This window comes from Pimephales promelas, chromosome 6 (assembly GCF_988280905.1).
Source record: "Pimephales promelas chromosome 6, fPimPro1.hap1.1, whole genome shotgun sequence".
NCBI classification, from domain to species: domain Eukaryota; kingdom Metazoa; phylum Chordata; class Actinopteri; order Cypriniformes; family Leuciscidae; genus Pimephales; species Pimephales promelas.
The window spans coordinates 3,963,881-3,984,978 of NC_142774.1; the positions used below are offsets into that span (position 1 = coordinate 3,963,881).

The 21,098-nt window shown below is 37.3% G+C and overlaps 1 protein-coding gene across 1 annotated transcript; it reads left to right on the plus strand.

The window, feature by feature from the left end:
* Positions 1 to 3,818: 3,818 nt before the first annotated feature.
* On the plus strand, positions 3,819 to 21,039 carry akt3b (AKT serine/threonine kinase 3b). The gene is made up of 15 exons (XM_039685731.2): positions 3,819 to 4,087; positions 7,337 to 7,609; positions 7,691 to 7,816; positions 8,226 to 8,337; positions 10,161 to 10,305; positions 10,380 to 10,511; positions 10,615 to 10,680; positions 10,813 to 10,881; positions 11,484 to 11,606; positions 12,233 to 12,361; positions 14,944 to 15,042; positions 15,111 to 15,226; positions 15,392 to 15,479; positions 17,223 to 17,325; positions 17,557 to 21,039. The coding sequence occupies exons 2-15, from the start codon at positions 7,564 to 7,566 to the stop codon at positions 17,640 to 17,642; spliced, it is 1,440 nt and encodes a 479-aa protein (XP_039541665.1). The 5' UTR covers positions 3,819 to 4,087; positions 7,337 to 7,563; the 3' UTR covers positions 17,643 to 21,039.
* The last annotated feature ends 59 nt before the right edge of the window (positions 21,040 to 21,098 follow it).

Consider the following 21,098-nt stretch of genomic DNA (forward strand, 5'->3'; position numbering starts at 1 on the left):
TTAACTGTCACCCCCCCTTTTTTGAATAGACATGAAAATGCACATTTCGAACTTAAATGGTTGTAATTCAAGAATGCTTTGGAATATAGACATATGATTGGTCTCGTTTTAAAGAAGACATTTGGCAGATTTTTGTAGAAGTGAAATAAATTAAGAAAGTGAAACAGAAAAAAAGTTATAGAAGTTTGAGTTTATGGAAATGTACAATGTAAAAATATTAATTATTCATATTTTACATAAAATATATATTTTCAAAACCTGGTCTACTCTAAAACTGCAGAAAAATCAAAGCCAAAAATCTGAACAAGTTGTGTTTCAAATTTTAGGTTGATATCTCAAAAGATGAGCTTTCAGTGAGATTTTGTTTGAGCGCAGTACCAAACTTTTTCACTAGGGCACAATCAGACTCCATTACTGCCCATATAAGGGCGCCTGCATTTCCATTCGTGTTTTGAGTGATATGAACCATTATTTTCACAATTTTCATACAATTTCTGAAGTAGAGATCCTATTCAGAAGTAGCATGGGAAGTTTGGCAGATTTTGATATGAATTGAACCTCTAAGAAACACATACAAAGAACACGCATGTAAGTCATAGCTAGCTGCCACGTCACAAATGGTAAATTTATTATTTTTTTCTTGATATTTCAAACTTTTCAGACCTTTTTTTTCCAAAATAATTGAATGGATTCTATTTTTTGAACTTTTGGCATGAAAAAAAAAACTGAGGTATCTACCATTTTTTCATGATTTTTCATGTTTACTGCTATTTTAAAATAAAGGTCTGAACACGCCTTATGAGTATGAAAATATTCTTGTTTTATATTGATAAATTATGGCTCCTCTGTAATATATTTTGAAAATCAGTCACCAAATATGGAAACTAGAGATTGTAAGCTTTCAAATGATATATAGTTTGTCAATATTATTTAAGGTATTTACTAAGATATTATTGTTTTAAAAATATAGTGGCAAACGTCCCACCTGTGGGACGGTGACAGTTAAGTGGTAACAAGCTGTCTCTGACCTGGAAGTGAACAAATGCAATAAGAGCAAACGGATTAAGAGCAATTAAAGTGGTGAAAATCGAGCTTTTAATGTTGTTTATATGTCTAGTCTATGTGGTGTTTTTATGCTTTAAGACAAACCATGTACAAGTTCTGGAGCGAGTGAGTGGAGGCGGGGCCAATTTGCATATTCATATTCAGTTTTTTTTCCCCAAGGATATTTCGCTTAAATATGTCATTTTGGTGATCAAAGATGAGTTTTAAAGGATAAAATTATTGACTACAGGGGGACTTTAAGTTTACTAGAAGTATCCTTTGCAAAGGAATACATTTGCATGTAATATAACAATATGTTTGTATGTAATTTTATAATTGATAGTGCCATTACCTGGAAATTAAACAATGTGTGGAAGTTTTTCAATAACCTCAGAGACTATCTTAAAATCATTTCATTGTAACATTAGTGATACGTCTACTCTGTAAAAATGAATATGCTTCATCTAATCAAAAAAATTGTGGCAACAGATTACAAGCAATATTATTAATTAAATTTAACAAATTAGAATTGAGTAATAATTAATCGAATTAATTCCTTAAAAGTTAACCGTTGAAAATGAGCAAAACTTACAACAACAACAACCAAAAAAACATAAATTGAAGTCACCATTATGGTGATCGGTGTTTGTTTTAAAATGACGGTTTTCTCCTTCAGTGATTAACATCAGGTGTCTTCAATGTTGGCGATATAAAATAAAGAGTTCTTATTTAATCTTTGACGTGTGTCTGTTAGTGATATATTTTTGTTACATTTTTTGGTGTAAACTTTACTCATTTTAAATTGGTAACTTTTAAGGAATAATTTGATTAATTATTACTCAATTCTAATTTTTTTTATTTAATTAATAATATTGCTTGTAATCTGTTACCACAATTCTATTGATTAGATAAAGCATATGCATTTTTACAGAATAGACTCTTTAAGTCAGGATCTGAATTTCAATGCTAAGCTAAACTATTAATAATAACAATAACAAATTGGAGTGATTTTAAAAAATGAATATCATTTAAATTTATTTTTTAAAAATTGAAGATAAACGTGTAAACTATTTTTATTGAAGCAAACAAAAAAAAAATGAATAAGTGGATAAGCTTGAGATGCATGTGTTGAACACTAGAGGGAGACATCCTGCAACTTTACATGTGAAGTCCTCATAAAATATGCACTACACGTGTAGTTCAAAGCAAAATGTGTATGGATGGAATAGTTTATGGAAATCAATCCCCAAGTTTGTGACTTCAATCGATTACTCAAAGAGTAGTTTTAGTCTCATTAATATTATTAGTATTCATCATCATCCGTGTCCTTTGTTTACTGTATATTATGCATTCATTAAATAAGACAAAGGGTCCCAGATCTTCACTCTGTCCCGGGAAACTCGTTGGTGCATTTGTTATTGTCTACATCATTAGGTCTATAATAAGTGAGTTCTGCTGCTGTCTGTTTATAAGAGGGCTTTTTTTCGGTTGGCTACATAAAGCATTTATCATGCATATGTAGCGGGACCAACAAAAGCCTGAAGAACGACAAAGCCAGGAAGAGGAGGAGGAGGAGGGGGAGGGGGTGGGGGTGTCCGGTAAAAACGGGTCCCGGTGTGACGTCGAGAGGTTTCCTCCTCCGTCCCACTGGCAGCGGCTGAATGGCTGGTGCTGAAGACCAAATTACTAATGCTACTATTGCGAAGGATCAGCTCACTGATGATAAGCTCAGGCTGACGTTGCTTTCCAACCAGCCAATGGCAGAGGTTTTGGTTCTGAATATTAATTAGCACCTTGCTAAATCATGGGCTTTTAATATTAATGAGCCGTACCGTTCTTGTTTTTTATGTATTGGGATATTTCAATGGCCATTGGGGTAGAAAAAGAAAAAAAAAATATTTTAAACATTGTGTATTGCATAAAGCCAAATGTTCTGGCTACAAACCATTTTATTAATTTTTCATGATTATCATATTTATTTAACATGTATTATTATTTTTATTATTAATACAATATTGACATAAGTGAAGCACCACCTTTTCCTTGTTTTAATTGTAAGTATTTTTTTTAATTTCTACATTTCTAAATGACACTTTTCTTCTAGATCTGCTGTACAGCAGAAACAAACTTTGCATTCTTTTTCTATCACTGTAAAGCTGCTATTTCTTTGCAATTTATACTTATTTTCTCATAATTGCGTGATATAACCACACAATTGCTGAATCAAGATGCACCAATGCTACATTTTTCTAAATGTCATAATCATTTGCTAACATACAAGTATTCATTACTTCAGCTCAGTGTTTCTGCCTTAAATCATTACAATGTTTTAAATTAGTACATTTTTAGCTAACTGTACAATGTAAATTTCTGAAATACATTACTTAGACATTTACCTCAGATAACAGATCACTCTAAATTGTATTCTGTACATTTTCTGTAAAGCTGCTTTGAAACGATGTGTAAAGTGCTAGCTTAAGGGGGACTACTTTTTTTCTCGGAATTACAATTAGCTGTTTTATTTTTTATTCTGTGGCAGAAACCATAGTACTTTATAGTAATATGGACAAAATAATACATGTATTGTAAAATAATATCCTGAATTTCATAAAATACAATGAATGTCCCATCTTGAATTCAGCTCTCGCCAAAGTTGTTTAGTTTTCTGGCTCTGGTATTCTTCCAACGGCTTTTAATCTGAATATTCATGAGTTCTCGCTGACGTTGCCTGCTAACCATCCAATGGCGACGCTTATCTCATGAATATTGAGCAGCAGGCCTTCGTCGTGCTAGGATTCGGGGAAATTCGAGTGCTGGAGACGGGGTGCGCCGTCACCGCGCTTTCTGCATCGGGTTACGCCATTCATCCAGGGTCATTCAGTTCACCGGTGTAACGAACATGATGGCCACTTCACGGGCGCGCGTGCCTCCGTTTTCCTTATGACCGACCAGCGGCGGCAGCATCATCTGCTTGCGGGTTTGGGTTTGTCTCACACCGGGCTGGCGCGGAACCGATACCACCGTCTGGCGGAGCGTCTGCCAGGTATTGCGTGCTTCGTGTTGTTTGTTTTTCCTCCATCACCGAGCAGCATCACGGGCCGGGCCGAGCATCCGCGCTGGAGCATCACTGGCCGCCGGGTGGGGATGTTTCCTCGGCCTCAACCCGTTGCCCGTAGATGCTGCCGGACACACGAAGCGCTTATTTATATATCGCGCACTGTTTTTATATAAATCACTCAGATTTTGCATTACAAGCTCATTTAAACTGCATCCTGCGTGTTATTATTGATGCGCGTCCACCATTTTACGCATTTCGGCCAAATGGAAAACAAGAGCGCGCACATTTCTCATCCTCCAGCCTAAATGCTTGTGTGTTTGTATTGTTATCACACAGCAGTGTTTGTGTGCACACACACTCGTGTGTGTTCATATACACGCTTGTTCTTGTTCGTGCCGATCTGTCAGTCTGGTGTATTTATTATCATGCCGATATGGATTATATAACAGCAGCTCAATATTGCACAAAAGTAGATGCTTCATTGTGTTTATTATGGTTTGTCGTGTTAATTGCTGTCACATCCGTGTGTGTGTGTGTGTGATACCCAACCGTGTCCGCCATTGTTTTTGTTGACATTGGTTTGGATGGCTTCTGTTGTTCAGACCTCTCATTTTTCCTAATATTTACATTACAATTAAATGCATATCAAAACGAGCCTCTTCTATTAAGAATATGTTTTTATTTTCAGATTTTAAAGCCGTTTTATGTTTTGTTTTTTTGTGAGATCAGAAGTAAAAACGGTTAAACTGAAAAAAACAAAACATTTTTTATTTTAATATTTTATGATCACTTCTTAATCACTTCTGTTTTCTTTCAAAATGTAACATTTGGAAGAAAACTAAATTTATGTGATTGTGATGTGATCAATGTGCAGGAAGCCATTTTGTTGTCATGTGACAGTAAAAACATAAAAACAGAGGGCCACTCAGAGTCATTAAACATCACATTTGACCTTTTTATGAAATGCTTTAAGATGAACCATATGAATTTGTCTCAATGTTTTGAATAAAAAAATATTTATGTTTGTAAAGAATATCCATTACCTTGAAAATGTAGCACCACTAAAATAATGATCAAGCAGCATAGCCTTAAAATATTTTGGGTACAAGGAAAGTATTTAAAAAAATACTGTATTTGAAATGTATTAAGAGATGATTGCAAATTCTAATTTTAAACATGCATCATGTCTGAATTATTCTGTTCTTGGCATCCCAAATGCCTGTGTAAAGTTACTTTGGCAATGATGCTGCGCCTGTTTCTTCATGGTACAGTGTGATTTGATAAAGGAGAGGATTATGGGAAGTGCATGAATTTACAGCATCAACTGTGCAGAGATGTTGAAACACAAAATGAGTGTGAGGTGCCTGTGTTCCCATATGTGGCAGATTTACTTTGTTGTAGATGAGCTTAAACAGAAGTGTGAGACGTTGTAAGGACTGGTTGTAATGTTCGAAGATTTATTGTCTGAGGTTTATTCCAAGGTCCACATGTTGTTTAAATGCGAATCTGAATTTTTGACGGGTTCTATTTTGATTCTAAAATAACAATAAAAAAGTATTAAGTTCTAAGATTTTAAAGTTTGAATGTAACTCTACACCCTTGCCTCATTTAGTATATGTGAATCTGTGAATATGCAAATGAGCCCCGCCTCCACTCACTCACACCAGCTCAGAGATCCACTCGTTGACGATCAGATATCAAAACGTTTTCAAAACATGTTTTTGAGAGAAAATACTCAGCTATATGGTGTTGTCTGATGAATTTACACATGGTTTGTTTTAAAGCATATTAAAAAACCACATAGAAACAACATTAAAAGCTTCATTTTCACTACAGGGGGACTTTAAGTTTTATTTTAGGACATGTTTCAACTGAAACCGGAAAACTTTATATTTGTTTTTTGGCCGTTCATTTACACAACAGTGTTATGTGGGCCTGAAAACGCAAACCTTTGAAAACTATACCATTATCGTTATGTAAAATACCAAAAAAACATGAATATGTGGATTGGAAATGGTGACATCATGCACGTGTGTGTTATGTGTTCAGTCTATTGACGCGTAGTGTTTCTTTACAAAGTTATAGAGCTGCACAATTCTGGATAAAATGATTTTCTTGTTTCAAATAAAGATCACGATTCTTAACTGAAAACTAAACAAAATAACGTGCTTTATTAGAGGTTCTGACAAAATGAAAAAGGAGTAGTTCACTTTTAAAAAACTTGCTGATAATTTACTCACCACCATGTCATCCAAGATGTCCATGTCTTTCTTTCTTCAGTCGAAAAGAAATTAAGGTTTTTGATGAAAACATTCCAGGATTTTTCTCCATATAATGGACTTCAATGGGAACCAAACGGTTCAAGGTCCAAAAGACAGTTTCAGTGCAAATTCATTCATCGTCTGGTGTCGTCTAAAGCCCTTTGAAGCTGCACTAAAACTCTTTTAGACCTTGAACCGTTTGGTTCCCATTGAAGTCCATTATATGGAGAAAAATCCTGGAATGTTTTCATCAAAAACTTTAATTTCTTTTTCCACTGAAGAAAGAAACTACTTCTTAAAATCGAAATAAAATTATTCATTATGACCTTCTGAAATTGATTGTAAAATTTTGCATGTTCTTTGAGGGCTATAACTATAAGTTCTGAGCTTATGATGTTGATTTTAAGGTTCTAAGATTAATTGTAGAAATCCCAGGTTGATTCTGAGGTTGTTTTTCAGTGGAATTTCAGATTATTTTAATTTGAATGGGAGTTCTATTGATTTTGTTATTTATATCCATTCCTAATTGGGTTTATCATTCCAAGGTTCAACAGATGATTCTGAGATGATTCTATTATTCATTCTGAGGTAGTGATATTACTCTACTCTGGGGTTCTACAGTAAGTTTGCTTATAAAATTCTAAATTCTAAAGTTCTAAATTCCTTACATTGATTCTCAGAGGGTTCTAAGAGGTTTCAGTGTTGATTCTAATGTCATTGGGTTCATTATAGGGTTATTTTATTGGTTGTAACGTGTCTGAGCTGGTTCTAAAGAGTAAAGAAGCACGTATCCCATCATCATCCAGTGTGAGAGAGGAAGAGAAGGCCACGGGAAGGGGCGGGAAATGTTTCCCTGGTCTTAACAATGACTTTATTTCACATGGAAGTGTGTGTGTGGGAGAGGGGGAGAAGCGGAAGAGAATGACCCTTGTGTGTGTGTGTGTGTTTTCTCTATTTTGTTGTTTCCTTCCAGGCTGAGTCACCGTTGGAGTGTCTGAAGGGTCGAGAGAGAGAGAGTGAAAGTGAAGGAGGAGGCTGAGACGTTACATCACAACGTGGCAAAGAAAGTGAGAGGAAGAGTGTGAGAGAACAGGAGGGCAGAGAGCGAGACGGGCTAAGGGAGAGTGAGGGAACAGGACAGATCCACGAGCAAGACATCGAGCGCTGGACTGACCCTTGAACTCTGACCTCAGGCCCAAAATGAACGACCAGAACGTAGTGAAAGAGGGATGGGTGCAAAAGAGAGGTGAGAAATACACTGCAGTCGTACGTTCTCTCAAATGTGTGTGTATTTAGGCACGCTTGATGATTTTTATTGGCTCGACAGGTGAATACATTAAGAACTGGAGGCCGCGGTACTTCCTGTTAAAGACGGATGGCTCGTTCATTGGATATAAAGAGAAGCCGCAAGATGCTGATTTGGCGTATCCACTCAACAACTTCTCTGTCGCCAGTGAGTCTCTCATTATCAAACTTACATTATGTCTTTTTGACTATGCCGCAGGTGTTTTCCAAAAATATGAATTAATGACCCATTTATACAGTGATCAATAAACATATAAAGATGTGTAATGTATTATCTGGAAACTCAATGACAGCTAAATTAAATAAAGTATCTCTTATTTTTTAATACATTTCTTCTTTTTTTTAATTAATTCAATAACTTAAAAAATGAACTAGCTAAATAAACATGCTTGCTGTTTTTAATTTGTGATCTCAGTGTGTCATGTTTCTGGCAAACCCTTCAAGATCAATGAGCGTCACGTGCTGATGTCATCAACATGACATCATGAGTCCGTGTTTTGAGTCGATGACGTCATCATTCCACATGTAAACTCCTCTCTCCTCCTGTGTCTGGTCAGAGTGTCAGCTGATGAAGACGGAGAGGCCGAAGTCCAACACCTTCATCATCAGGTGTCTGCAGTGGACCACTGTGATCGAGCGCACCTTCCATGTGGACTCGCCCGAGGAGAGGTACCACATCACCTTTAACGCTCAAAAGTCTTTGTTTTTTTGAAAGAAATGAATACTTTTATTCAGCAAGGATGCATTAAATTGATCCAAAGCGACAATTTACATGTTACAAAAGATTTCTATTTCAAATGAATGTTCTGTTTATCAAAGAATCCAGAAAAAAATGTATCAGGGTTTACTCAAAAATATAAAGCAACACAACCGTTTTCAAAATTCGCTGTGTTTTTATGTAAATCATATAAAATAAATCTGGATGAAAACACCAAGATGCTCATGCATTTGAAAAACGTGCATAAAACGCATAAGCGCTCAATTAAGGATGAAAAATTCACATTTACTGAATAAATCCCTTGGTGCGCAACATTTGCCAACATTACCCTGCGGACCAATCACATCACAGCATCTCAGATGTTGGTTTGATCATTCTGAAACGCCGGAGTCAAAGTCTGTCATCAGAATTATTCGGTATAATGACACATGATTGCTTTCCGTACGAAAGCAAGATAACATGACAGCGTTTATTGCGTTTCGTCATTTATGAGTCGCAAGTCATTTATGATGGAGGATGAAAGAGCCTGATTTCCCAGGAAGTGGCAATTTTGGTCACATGAGATGGAAACGTCGCTCTTCGCAAATATGCACAAGTCAAATGAAGTTACCAGGAAACATAGCTATTTATAATAATCATAAATGTTTCTTGAGCATCAAATCAGCATATTAGAGTAATTTATGAAGGATCATGTGACACTGAAGACTGGAGTGATGATGATGCTGATAAATTCAGCTTTGATCACCGGAATAAATTACATTTTAATATGTATTCACATAGAAAACACCAATTTTAAACCGTAATAATATTACACAATATTACTGATTTTATTGTATTTTTAATCAAATAAATGCAGCTTTGGTGAACATAAAGGCACCGGGACGAATATCAGCGCGCGTTATTCGCCAGCGTTTTTTAACGCATTTTTTGTGTTCACACCCAAGCAATTTTCACCGCCGATGAACCGAGTGAACATGCAAATTCATTCCCTGACATTAGATGGCGCCCATTTGCTCTGCAATACCACTCCATAACAGCTCTCTTTTATCAAGATGTTTGTATTTTGTAGTCGCTGTCGCGTTTGTCATATAGTTCTTTACATTCATCTCGCCTCACATCTTCCTGGCTGTGTAGACGGCGACGCTACTTAGCGTATAGCTTCTTCACCGTTACGTATGTGTAAGACCGTTTTGTGTTTGAGCGCCCCCAAGTTGTGTTTTACTGTAACTGCAGAAGCTCTAGATACGTGAGCAAAAGCGCTAATCTCATTGGTTGGATAGTTTTTGATGCGGCACGTCAAACTAAAAAAATGAACCCGAGGCGTTTTTTTTTTTAATTACGCTTTTACGTGTGGCGTTTTACGCGTCGGTGTGCACACTCACATTGGCGCCCTTTGTTTAGTCACGAGGCGTTAAACGTCGCCGATTATCGCGCGCGAAATTCGTCCCGTTGTGAACAGACATTCAAAAATCTTAACGACCCCAAACTCAAGCGAATGGAGACTTAAAGGTGTAGTTCATCCAAAAATTGAAAACACTGTTATTATATTACAAAAAACCTATTTACCAATAAAATTGCATTCGAAAAGTGATTCTCTGAAAACAAATCTAATCTCAACTTCTCAAGGAAATTGATCTTGTTTTAAGGATGTTAAAAATATTTGCAATGTAGGAAACCAACACTGGCAGTTGATCTCAGTATAGTCAGAAATCAGCTGATTGATAATCGGCCTGGCTTTATCCCGACTGACTGCTCGTGTTTCCTTGCTAACAAGGGATGAGTGGGTCGAGGCCATTCAGATGGTGGCAGACAAGCTGGCCAAACAGGAAGAGGAAGGAATCCTGTGCAGCCCCATCTCTCAGATCGAGAACGTCAACGAGGAGGAGATGGACACGTCAACCAGTCATCACAAACGAAAGGTTAGGGATGGTGCCGGCCCGGTGGATCCACGTGCATGTGCTCAAACTAACCCTCTCTCTCTCTTCCTGGACAGACAATGAATGACTTTGACTATCTGAAGCTGCTGGGGAAAGGCACGTTCGGGAAGGTGATTCTAGTGCGAGAGAAAGCCAGCGGCACATATTATGCAATGAAGATCCTGAAAAAGGAGGTTATTATTGCCAAGGTATGAAACCTGGTGCTCTGAGAACACACTGAACTGAGAAGTGATGGGCGTCAGCCTGAAATCAACATCTCTCTCTCTCTCTCTCTCTCTCTCTCTCTCTCAGGATGAAGTGGCGCACACGCTCACAGAGAGCAGAGTTTTGAAGAACACTAGGCATCCGTTTCTAACTGTGAGTGATGCCATAAAATATATAGATATCACACACTCTCCTCAGACATTTAAAATAAACAATCCTCATGTTATTAATTGTATTTTAAAATACACACGAGATGAGTGATTAATTGTCTTGTCTTGCCTGCAGTCGCTGAAGTACTCATTTCAGACGAAGGATCGTTTATGTTTTGTTATGGAATATGTGAATGGAGGAGAGGTAAATGTTTTCAGTTATTTTAAAAGTGCTTTTTTTCCAGAACTTCAAAGGCTAGAGATAAAGTTCAAATGTTTAAACTGCCTTTGAACTTTTTCTCTCTAGCCTTTGAACTTTGGATTTTATTTGTATTTTTCCCTCCAAATTTTAAACTCCCTTTGGAACATTTTCAAACTTTTGTTCTTTCTGTCAAACTCTTATCTTCTTTTGAACTTTCTCTCTAATCTTTTGAACTTTTTCAAACATTTTTTTAAACATTCAAACAATTTACGAAAGAAATTTAAAATTTTTACCTGAACATTTTCAATTTATTTTTCCAAAATACAGTTTGTAACTTCCTTTAGACCAATTTCAACTTGTCTTTCCCTCTTTTTATTTTTCTTTCGAACTCAATTTCCTACCAACCTTACAAACCTTCTTTTGAACTTTCTCTGCAAGATTGCTTTTGAAGATTTTCAACTGTTATTTTAAAAATGTTCCACATTCAAGTTTTTTTAATTGTCTTCTTTCTTGCTCAATTTCAAATGTTTATTCTTCATGTATGTCAATGTGATGCACATTTGTATTTGTGATTTCTGATTTTTTTTTTTTAATTGTTGTTGCAGTTGTTTTTTCATTTGTCGAGAGAACGTGTGTTTTCGGAGGACCGAACCCGTTTCTACGGAGCTGAGATCGTTTCTGCGTTGGATTACTTGCACTCTGCCAAGATTGTTTACCGCGACCTAAAGGTGAACAAAACACAGACAGGCCAATACACACCGGGACGAATATCAGCGTGCGTTATTTGCCAGCGTTTTTCAATGCGTTTTTTGTGTTCACACCCAAGCGATTTTCGTTGACGATGAGCCGAGTGAACATGCAAATTCATTCCCTGACATTAGATGGTGCCCATTTGCTCTGCAATACCACTCCATATCAGTTCTCTTTTTTTCAAAATGTTTGTATTTGTTGTCGCAGTCGCGTTTGTAGACGGGTTTGTATGCTCGGCAAGATCGCTTTGTGTTTTAACTACCCCAAGTTGTGTTTTACTGTAACTTCAGAAGCTCCAAACACGTGAGCAAAAGCGCCAATCTCATTGGTTGGATAGTTTTTGACGTAGCGCGTAAAACTAAAAATACGAACCCAAGGCATTTAAAAAAAAAAAAAGACACTTTTATGCGTGCCGTTTTACGCATCGGTGTGCACACTCACATTGACGCCCTTTGTTTAGTCACAAGGCGTTAAACGTCGTCGATTATTGCACTTGAAATTTGTCCCGGTGTGAACAGGCCTTAATTTTCATCCTGTAAAGTTCAGCATTATCAGCTGAACGTAAGATATTCACACAGATCCACTTGTGTGTGTGTTTTTCCAGCTGGAAAACTTGATGTTGGATAAGGACGGGCACATAAAGATCACTGATTTCGGGTTGTGTAAGGAGGGCATCACAGACGCTGCTACCATGAAGACCTTCTGCGGGACTCCAGAATATCTGGCCCCTGAGGTACGGGACGCAAGCGTATCGTTTTATCTCTTTAAAGGTGCATTGTGTAATACTTAGGAGGATCTGTTGACAGAAATGCACCATCATCATCCTCATCAAAGCTTTATTCAGGACTCAAACAATAAAACCAAAAACAGACAGAATCCACTATCACATGTTTACATATAGGCTAAAACGCCAATGGTTCCACATACTGGATGTCGGGTTCGTCAGTGTTAAAATTATAGGGGTACATCAAAGTGTAGTCTGTAGCACATACTAAATTTGCCATTAAAGGGTTAGTTCACCCAAAAATGAAAATTAAGTCATTAATTACTCACCCCCATGCTGTACCAACCCCGTAAGACCTTCGTTCGTCTTCGGAACACAAATGAAGATATTTTTGATTAAATTTGAGAGCTGGATCACTGCTACATAGGCTGCCTAAGGGATCGAAACTTGACGAAAATACTTTTTGTGCGAAAAAACAAACAAAAATAATGATTTTATTCGACTATTCCTTTTCTTCTTTCTGGCCTGAGACGAGATTTCCATGACACGTGCGCGAGAATTGCGATCTCCTTCAACTACTTCAGTTCTCGCGCATTTGTCGTGGAAATCTCTTGAAATCTCGTCTCAGGCCGACAAGAGATTTCCACGACAAATTGCGCAAGAAGTTGTAGAAAAATAACGCAATTCTCGCGCATGCGTCGTGGAAATCTCTTGAACTCTCGTCTCAGGCCCAGTTTAACTGGCTGCTGTCTCGGACGACGACATCACTTCCTGTCTGCCACCGTAACTTCTGTTGCTTGCAATTCGCAACCTCACCACTAGATGCCGCTAAAAAATCTCACACCGCACCTCCACACAGGAAGCCCTCTTTACTGGGGTAAATTGAATATAAACGAGTGTTTAATCTCCGTCTGTCACTGCCGGAACAGGGTCACACTTGAGCTGTGTGTTTAACGTCCGTACAGGAATAGACAAACAGCAGGTTGTCGACGAGACTGAGCGGCTCACGGGTAAAAATAGAGCGATCAGACCGTGATCTGCTGGCCGTTTCCAAGATCCACTTTAATGATGAACGAGGAGTGCAGCATTTAAAATAAACGGAGCTGGTAAACATGGATGCTGTGACGGTGATGACTCATTCTAAAGCTGATGTCAGAATCATAACTGTATGATGTAATCACGTGTCAGGCTGTTTTTCCATCAGTTGAGTCATTTATCTGGGTTGGATGATCTCAGAAATGATCAATAATTATTGATATTAATATGATTTCAAAATGACTGTCAGTAGTAACTAATCAAGTACTTGAAGGCAATTTGATATGATTCAGTTTTGAAAGATTATATACTTGCCATTGGAGTATTTACTATATTGACCGGGAATCTGAGTCATGGTCATGGTCATGGATCAGAAATCAGGATAATGTCCATATTTGATTTTTGCTCAGGTATTGGAGCACAATGTGATTGTTGATGAAGATAAGAATCAGTTTTTGATCTGTTATTGAAGGCTGATATAATAACTAATAAATATATTGAGTTTTTGATTCAGTTATTGGTAGCTAATATAACTAATATTGAAGAATTGGGAGATATTAATGTGATTTTTTTTTTAATCAGTTATTGAGTGTAATGCAATTCTTGATAAAGAATGAGGCTAATATAATTATTATTAAAGAATTGGAAGATGATCGATAGTTATTAATAAAGAATTAGAAAATATGAATGAGTTTTTGATTGGTTATTGATGGCAAATATAACTATTAATGCAGAATTGGAAGTTGTTTTGATCAGTATTTTGGAGGCTGAAATAATTACTAATAAATATATTGAGTTTTTGATTCAGTTATTGGTAGCTGATATAATTATTATTGGAGAATTGAATTGTCATTTTTGATCAGTTATTGAGTATAATACAATTCTTGATAAAGAATGAGGCTAATATAATTATTAATGCAGAATTAGGAGATGTTTTTGATCGATTATTGGAGACTAATATAGTCATTAATAAAGAATTGGAAAATATGAATGAGTTTTTGATTGGTTATTGGAGGCAAATATAATTATTAATTCAGAATTGGAAGATGTTTTTGAGCAGTATTTTATATAATTTTTTTGAAAAAATCTGAAATGTGTTTTTGATCGATTATTGGATGATAATATAATCATTAATGAAGAATTGGAAGATATGAATGATTTTTTGATTGGTTGTTGGAGGCCAATTTAATTGTTAATGAAGATCTGAAAGATATGAACGGAATATTGATCCGTTATTGGTGGCTAATATACTCATTTCTAAAGATCTGAAATAGATTAATGTGTTTTTGATGGATTATTAAGGAAGATTGGAAGATATGATGTGATTTTTGTTGAGGTATTCTATCATATTTTGCGTGTGTTATTGAATATGAATCATTTGTGGGAGGATAGATTATAATGATTATAGTTAATCCAATCACTTTAATTGTTGCCACAAGTGTTCAGAGGACTGCATCATGTTTTTTCCCCATTATTGATCAGGCATTTGAACGTAAGACTATTGAAGGATGAGGTGTGGTGGATTGTCTGATGGGTCATGTGATGTTCTTGATCAGGTATTGGAGGACAATGATTACGGGCGAGCGGTGGACTGGTGGGGTCTGGGAGTCGTCATGTATGAGATGATGTGTGGACGCCTTCCCTTTTATAATCAGGTACAGTAAGCGTCACACCACAGCACACGTGATTGCTCTTGCACATGCTGACGTGCGTCTTCCCTCAGGACCATGAGAAGCTCTTTGAGCTGATTCTGATGGAGGAGATCAAGTTTCCCAGAACCCTCTCTGCAGACGCCAAGTCTTTACTGTCTGGATTACTCATCAAAGACCCCAATAAGAGGTCAGTGTGTCAACTTATCGGTTGTGTCCAGTGTGTGTGATCCGGTTGTGCTTGAAAGGTTTTTACTAATTATTAGCATTCAGATGTAAAATCATAATTTCATAATGAGCACGCCAGGCTTACTCTGCATCACGTGAGTATTAATCTGCGGTTTATTCTCCGAAGGCTCGGAGGAGGTCCAGATGATGCGAAGGAAATCATGAGACACAGTTTCTTCACATCGCTGGACTGGCAGGACGTCTATGACAAAAAGGTACAAGTGCATTCGCAACATGTTAGAGGGTTTAAAAGCAGAAACGTGACTTGCTTCCCTACAATTCAAAAGATTTTTTGAAAGAAATGTAACTTTTATTGCTAACACTTATTGCAGTGTCCTTGTTACATGTACTTACCATAGTAATAACAATAAATTAGGCATAATGGAGTGGCGAAGTGATGATGTCACTTTGTAGGACAACTCGGAAGTTAGCGGCGCATGGGTTCCCTCCATCGAAAAGCTATGCACTTTCCCCATAGACTATTGGAAAATCACAAAAAAATAAGATCTGTGTTCAACAAAGAGTTGTGACCCTTACACGTTTTGTCTATCAAGATAATCTTTACAAGTTAATTCAATTTTTTTTTACATTTTGAAGGCTAAATAAAGTTTAAAAAAAAACACAAGCAGGTTATAACTGTGTGTTCTATGTCATAGATCAAAACGTGAAAATATTTAAAGGCTCCGTTCACCACAGACCTTATTTCAGGTGATTTAGTGAAAACCCATTCAATTATAACACAGACTTTAGAGCGAGGGAACCGGGAGTGCTAAAATGCTAACTCACTTCCGCGTTTTGGCCTACAGAGTGACGTCATAACTTCGGCACTCTATTACATGCAACTAACCCTCAGCCAAATCCCACACTAACCCTATAGTAAGTATATGTAGTTAAAGGTACAACATGCAAGATTGTTTCGCCACCAGGGGTCGCTAACCTCTTACAATAACAAAGGCGTATATTAATGACGTATATTCTGCATGGATCTTGTCGTCAAGCTGATGGATCTTTTATGTGTGAGTGAATACAGTGATGTTTTTAACATGACTGTAGTATGAACCAGTGCGCGATTGCTACACGTAAACCAGCGCCACACGCAACGCGAGTCCCGCGGATATAAAGGAATAAGGACATTTCATTCTACCGAACTACACGCTGAATTACTCACACAGGTTAGTTTATTAGAGGAATTAAACTTGAGCTAACAGCGCTGCTTCACTTGCTCTAACAGTTTCACGGTATCTGTGTGTGTTGAGTGTTAGTTAGGTTGTTTGTTGGCTGTATGAGACTAAGCTAGATTAACATTAGATATTAACATACAGATCATATTCTAACTTTTCATCATGTTGAACTATATAACATTGATTACTTTTATATAAGTTACATTGATTTGCTCACCTGTTTGCAGCACTCGCGTCTCTGTCAAATCGAAGTTAGTCGAAGAAAGATGTTGATCTTCGTTTTAGTCCTCTGTTTGTCTCAAAGTCCGCTTGCCATGGTCCATAATGTTTGAACAAAACCCTGCCAGGGACTCTCACGCTGTTGAGCACGCATAACGGGCATAACCGACCCAGTTGTCCACGTCTGTCGCCATGGTTACTATTGCAGTACGAGGTCAAACCTGATATGTAACGTTGATATGACGTCATTGACTGGCGACTCCTCACCCCTGCTCACACGCCCCGTTTCCGTGGTTAAAAATCGCAATTTTCTCACAAATAGTTGGAAACATTTGGGGTATTGTAAGTAATCAACTAAACAAAATATATAACATTGGCCAAGTGGTTTTTGGATATTTTACTGCAAAAATCCTGCATATTGTACCTTTAAATTGATAATAAGTGAAAGTAAAATACATTTATAATGTTGCAAATTACTTTTTTCAAATCAACTTCCGATTCATTCGTATGTGATTATGTTTAATAAGCGCTGTCTCTCTCTCTCTCTCTCTCGTCCAGCTGGTCCCGCCGTTCATGCCACAGGTATCATCTGAAACCGACACCAGGTATTTCGACGAGGAGTTCACGGCGCAGACCATCACCATCACCCCTCCAGAGAAGTGTGAGTGTTTCCCTCCTCCTCTCTCTCTCTCTCGCTCTCTCTTCCTGTGGCTTTTCCTCGGCTCCTCACGGCACAGGAAGAGGAAGTTACATTCGGCACACAATGATTTTCCCTCAAGCGTATCACTGTGAAAATCTGCGTGGCGCTTATCGCTTCCACTCGGAGCGAGGTGGAAAACTGCGTCGGGTGTGAAGTGTGTGTGACGTCTCTCTCTCTCTTGCTCTCCCGCAGATGACGAGGACGGGATGGACTCGGCCGACAGCGAACGGAGACCACACTTCCCACAGTTCTCGTATTCGGCCAGCGGGCGGGAGTGATGTCATCATAAACCGCCGTTTAAGGAGCCCTGCGTAGCCATGCTAGAAAGAGCCCCCCTCTCTCTCCCCCTCCGTTTAATTGCTGATAGTCATAGCGAGTGGTTTTTTGCTGCTTTCTGTTCGTTTTGATTTTGTTTTTTTTCTTTTTATTTCATGTGGGACTTAAAAGGGGTTTTGCACAGTTGGGTGAGACTTGAGCTAGTCGACCCACGTTTAAAAAGTCTTGTACACTTTCAGCTTGTTGTTTACAGATCATGGACAGTGTTTTTTGGGAAATATGATCAGTATTGGTGAAGACCTACAGCATTTCTTTCTTTTTTTCTTTTTTTTTGCACTTGTTTAAAAGAGCCGTTGTGGGGAACAAACCAAAAATGTTGCCTTATGTGTGTGGATCTCATCAGACAGACAGACAGACAGACAGGTAGTTGGGGTTATATTAGACGCAGCAGCAGATCCGTTCCTGTGAGGCTCACAAATGTAAGTTTGTTCCTGATTTTTCTCTCACACACACACACACACAAACACACACTCTGTCTTGAAGAGTCTTGTTCCTCATTCATGCTTTCTGTAAAAGTGAAATCTAAGAAAGTTGGGGGTGGGGGATGGGAACGTGTCACAGGACACTAGTGTTAATATTTATATTTCTTTTTAGTTTTGATCCTCACGCTCTGATATATGAAGGTTTCAGTTCAAACACTCAACCACACAACAAACTGCCGTTACTGTAAGGTCTCTCAGGCGATCCAGAGCACAAGTGTGACTCTCATGACATGTCTGCGTCATATTTCATTGCAAAATCTCGATGACAAGTTAAGCATATTTTAGCATCACTTAGATGGTTTGCATTGTGACGTTATTTTCAAGAGTTTCCTCCCAAATCCGTGTTACCGTAATGAGAAGAAATCTCATTTTCATTACTGTAATACACAACAATTATATTTTAACGCTTTAAGGTTTAATTTGTAAACATTAACTGCATTAGTTACCATGAACTAAAAATTCTACAGCATTTATTAGTCTTAATGTTAATACAGTTGTTAACATTAATGCACTGTGAACTAACATGAACAAACAATGAACAATTGCACTTTTATTAACTAACATTGACAAAGATTATTAAATGTTGTAAAAAATTGTTCACTGTTGGTTCATGATAACTAATGCATTAACTACTGTTGACACATTGTAAAGTGTTGTTAGTATTTATTTGACTGACTTTGCTAATTCAAATAAAAACGTGAAAATTATTTTTATAGTAATACGGTAAAAAAATTAATGCAATATCCATAATTACCCTAATAATAAAATAAATAAAAAAATAAAGAAATAAAAATAAAAAGTAATGTGAATTACAAACATTTGGATGCATTTAGTTTTTAATTTTAATTTTTTTAATTTTTATATTATTTTTTGCATTACAGTAATGATATTTTCCATACAAATAATCAGTGTTGTAGTCGAGACCACCTCACTCGAGTCCGAGTCGAGACCGAGACCAGTGAGGGTTGATTACCTAATTCTTTTATTTAGTTAGAGAAATCCTTTTTTTTTTTTTTACTGAATTTACTTAGAGTTTAAAAAATATGATCAGTTTAGGGTAAAAAGGCCACATAGTAGGTGGTGTTAAAAGTAATTTTATTACAATTGGTCATGCGCAGTTGCGCACTAGAAAATCACCAATCACTGGGCGTGTCAATCAATTTAAAGAAATATTTTATTAACATAAATTAATAATCATGAAAAATATTTTTAATTGAACTCGAGTGGACTCGGGAATAATTCCGAGTCCTAAAAAAAAAAAAAGTTCGAGTACGAGTCAATTCCGAGTCCAAATGGACACGAGTCCATGACAAGACCAAGACCATTAAAATATGGTCTCGAGACCGAGTCCGAGACGAGTCCGAGTCTCGAGTACTACAACACTGCAAATAATGCTCCAATGGAAAATATCATTACCGTAATGCAAAAAATAATATAAAAAAATGATAAAAAATGACAATTTTTCCATACAAATAATGTCCCAATGGAAAATATCTTTACTGTAATACAAAAAAAAGATTAAAAAAAATGAAATAAATAGATAAAATAATAAAATAAAAAATAATGAATATTTTCCACACAAATAATGTCCCAATGGAAAATATCATTTCCGTAATGCAAAATAAATAAAACAATAATGAAAATTTTCCATACAAATAATGTCCCAATGAAGCGGAAGAAGATGGATGGATGGATAATGTCCCAATGCAAAAAAATCATAAAAAATAGACTTACCATTAGACTTAATTTCTTATTTTAATATTTCGATTTTGGGGGTGAAATATGAGCTGCGCATGTTTTGGTGAGACTCACCCATAAATCTACCCACCGACGGGGTGAAATCTGCCCAAATGTGATTTTCATCACTTTGTCCTTCCCTGCTCCCCTCCGACAAGCTGAAACGGGCCGCTCGAAACGCTCCAAGCATCGAGGACAAACGTGTGTGAAGACTCCTTTTGGGCGGCGTTTCCCCTTTACTGTACAGAGCAACAGGTGTGTCTCTCTCACCAGCACAGAGAGAGACCGATCAACCACTGACCCTCACTTCTCACCACAGAGAGAAAAACCTAACGTTGGACTATTCCTGAAGATGTAAATACAAACCCCTCGCTCTCTTTTTACCGTAATTGTTGCATCATCGGTTTGTTTTTTCGCATCCATAGCTGTGGAAATCTTATGGACGTGTGACGTCTGCGTTTGGAATCAATACCAAGTCAGAACACAGACTCATTATATGTGCAACTGAGCCATGCAATACCAGTGTGAATGACCCTTGACCCCGGAGCCCTTCTCTGTGTGATGTACATATGCAATGACGACAGGCAGCGTGACGGTGATGACACTAAAATCACTGGAGGAACGACGAGTTGCCATGGTTTCAATCCCATCCCGTTTGTACCCAATCCAGTGGACGTTTTGGAAACTGCCACGTGTGTGTGTGTGTTTGTTGCGGTTCTTCTTAGCGAATGGTATGAGTGCGAGTGATTGTGATTCGGTTATTTTCACGCTGTGACGCATTGGGTCAGGCTGACGAGAAATCCTCATTAGGTTTTCTAATGTTGTTCCGATTACGGAGTTTTTTTTTTGTTTTGTTTTGTTGTTTTTGGTTGGTTTCAGCGTATTTTTGTACTATAGATGTAATTTAGTTGTATTTATTTTCGTATGTTGGGATGAAGGACGCTGTCGGCCGCGTTTATTAAGTGCTCTCTCTCCCTCATTATTTTTTATACCTTTCCTTTAGTCATTTGCCTGTTTTGTTTCATACCAAAACATTAGGGCAAGTGCCATGTAGAGGACTTGCATTGCCATTTGGTAGTATTTATTTTAAGTTATATTAAAATGTTCAAATTTCCCAGTAGGTCCGTGTGGCATTTTTCTCTATATGTGTGTGTGTTTTATATATATGTATATATCATT

What these genes read in the sequence shown, in the direction of transcription:
- akt3b (XM_039685731.2), top strand. Translation starts at nt 7,564, where the DNA reads ATGAACGACCAGAACGTAGTGAAAGAGGGATGGGTGCAAAAGAGAG. An exon ending in GTGGACTCGCCCGAGGAGAG is followed by an intron (nt 8,338 to 10,160) that starts GTACCACATCAC and finishes CTTGCTAACAAG; the next exon opens with GGATGAGTGGGTCGAGGCCA. An exon ending in TTGTTTACCGCGACCTAAAG is followed by an intron (nt 11,607 to 12,232) that starts GTGAACAAAACA and finishes GTGTTTTTCCAG; the next exon opens with CTGGAAAACTTGATGTTGGA.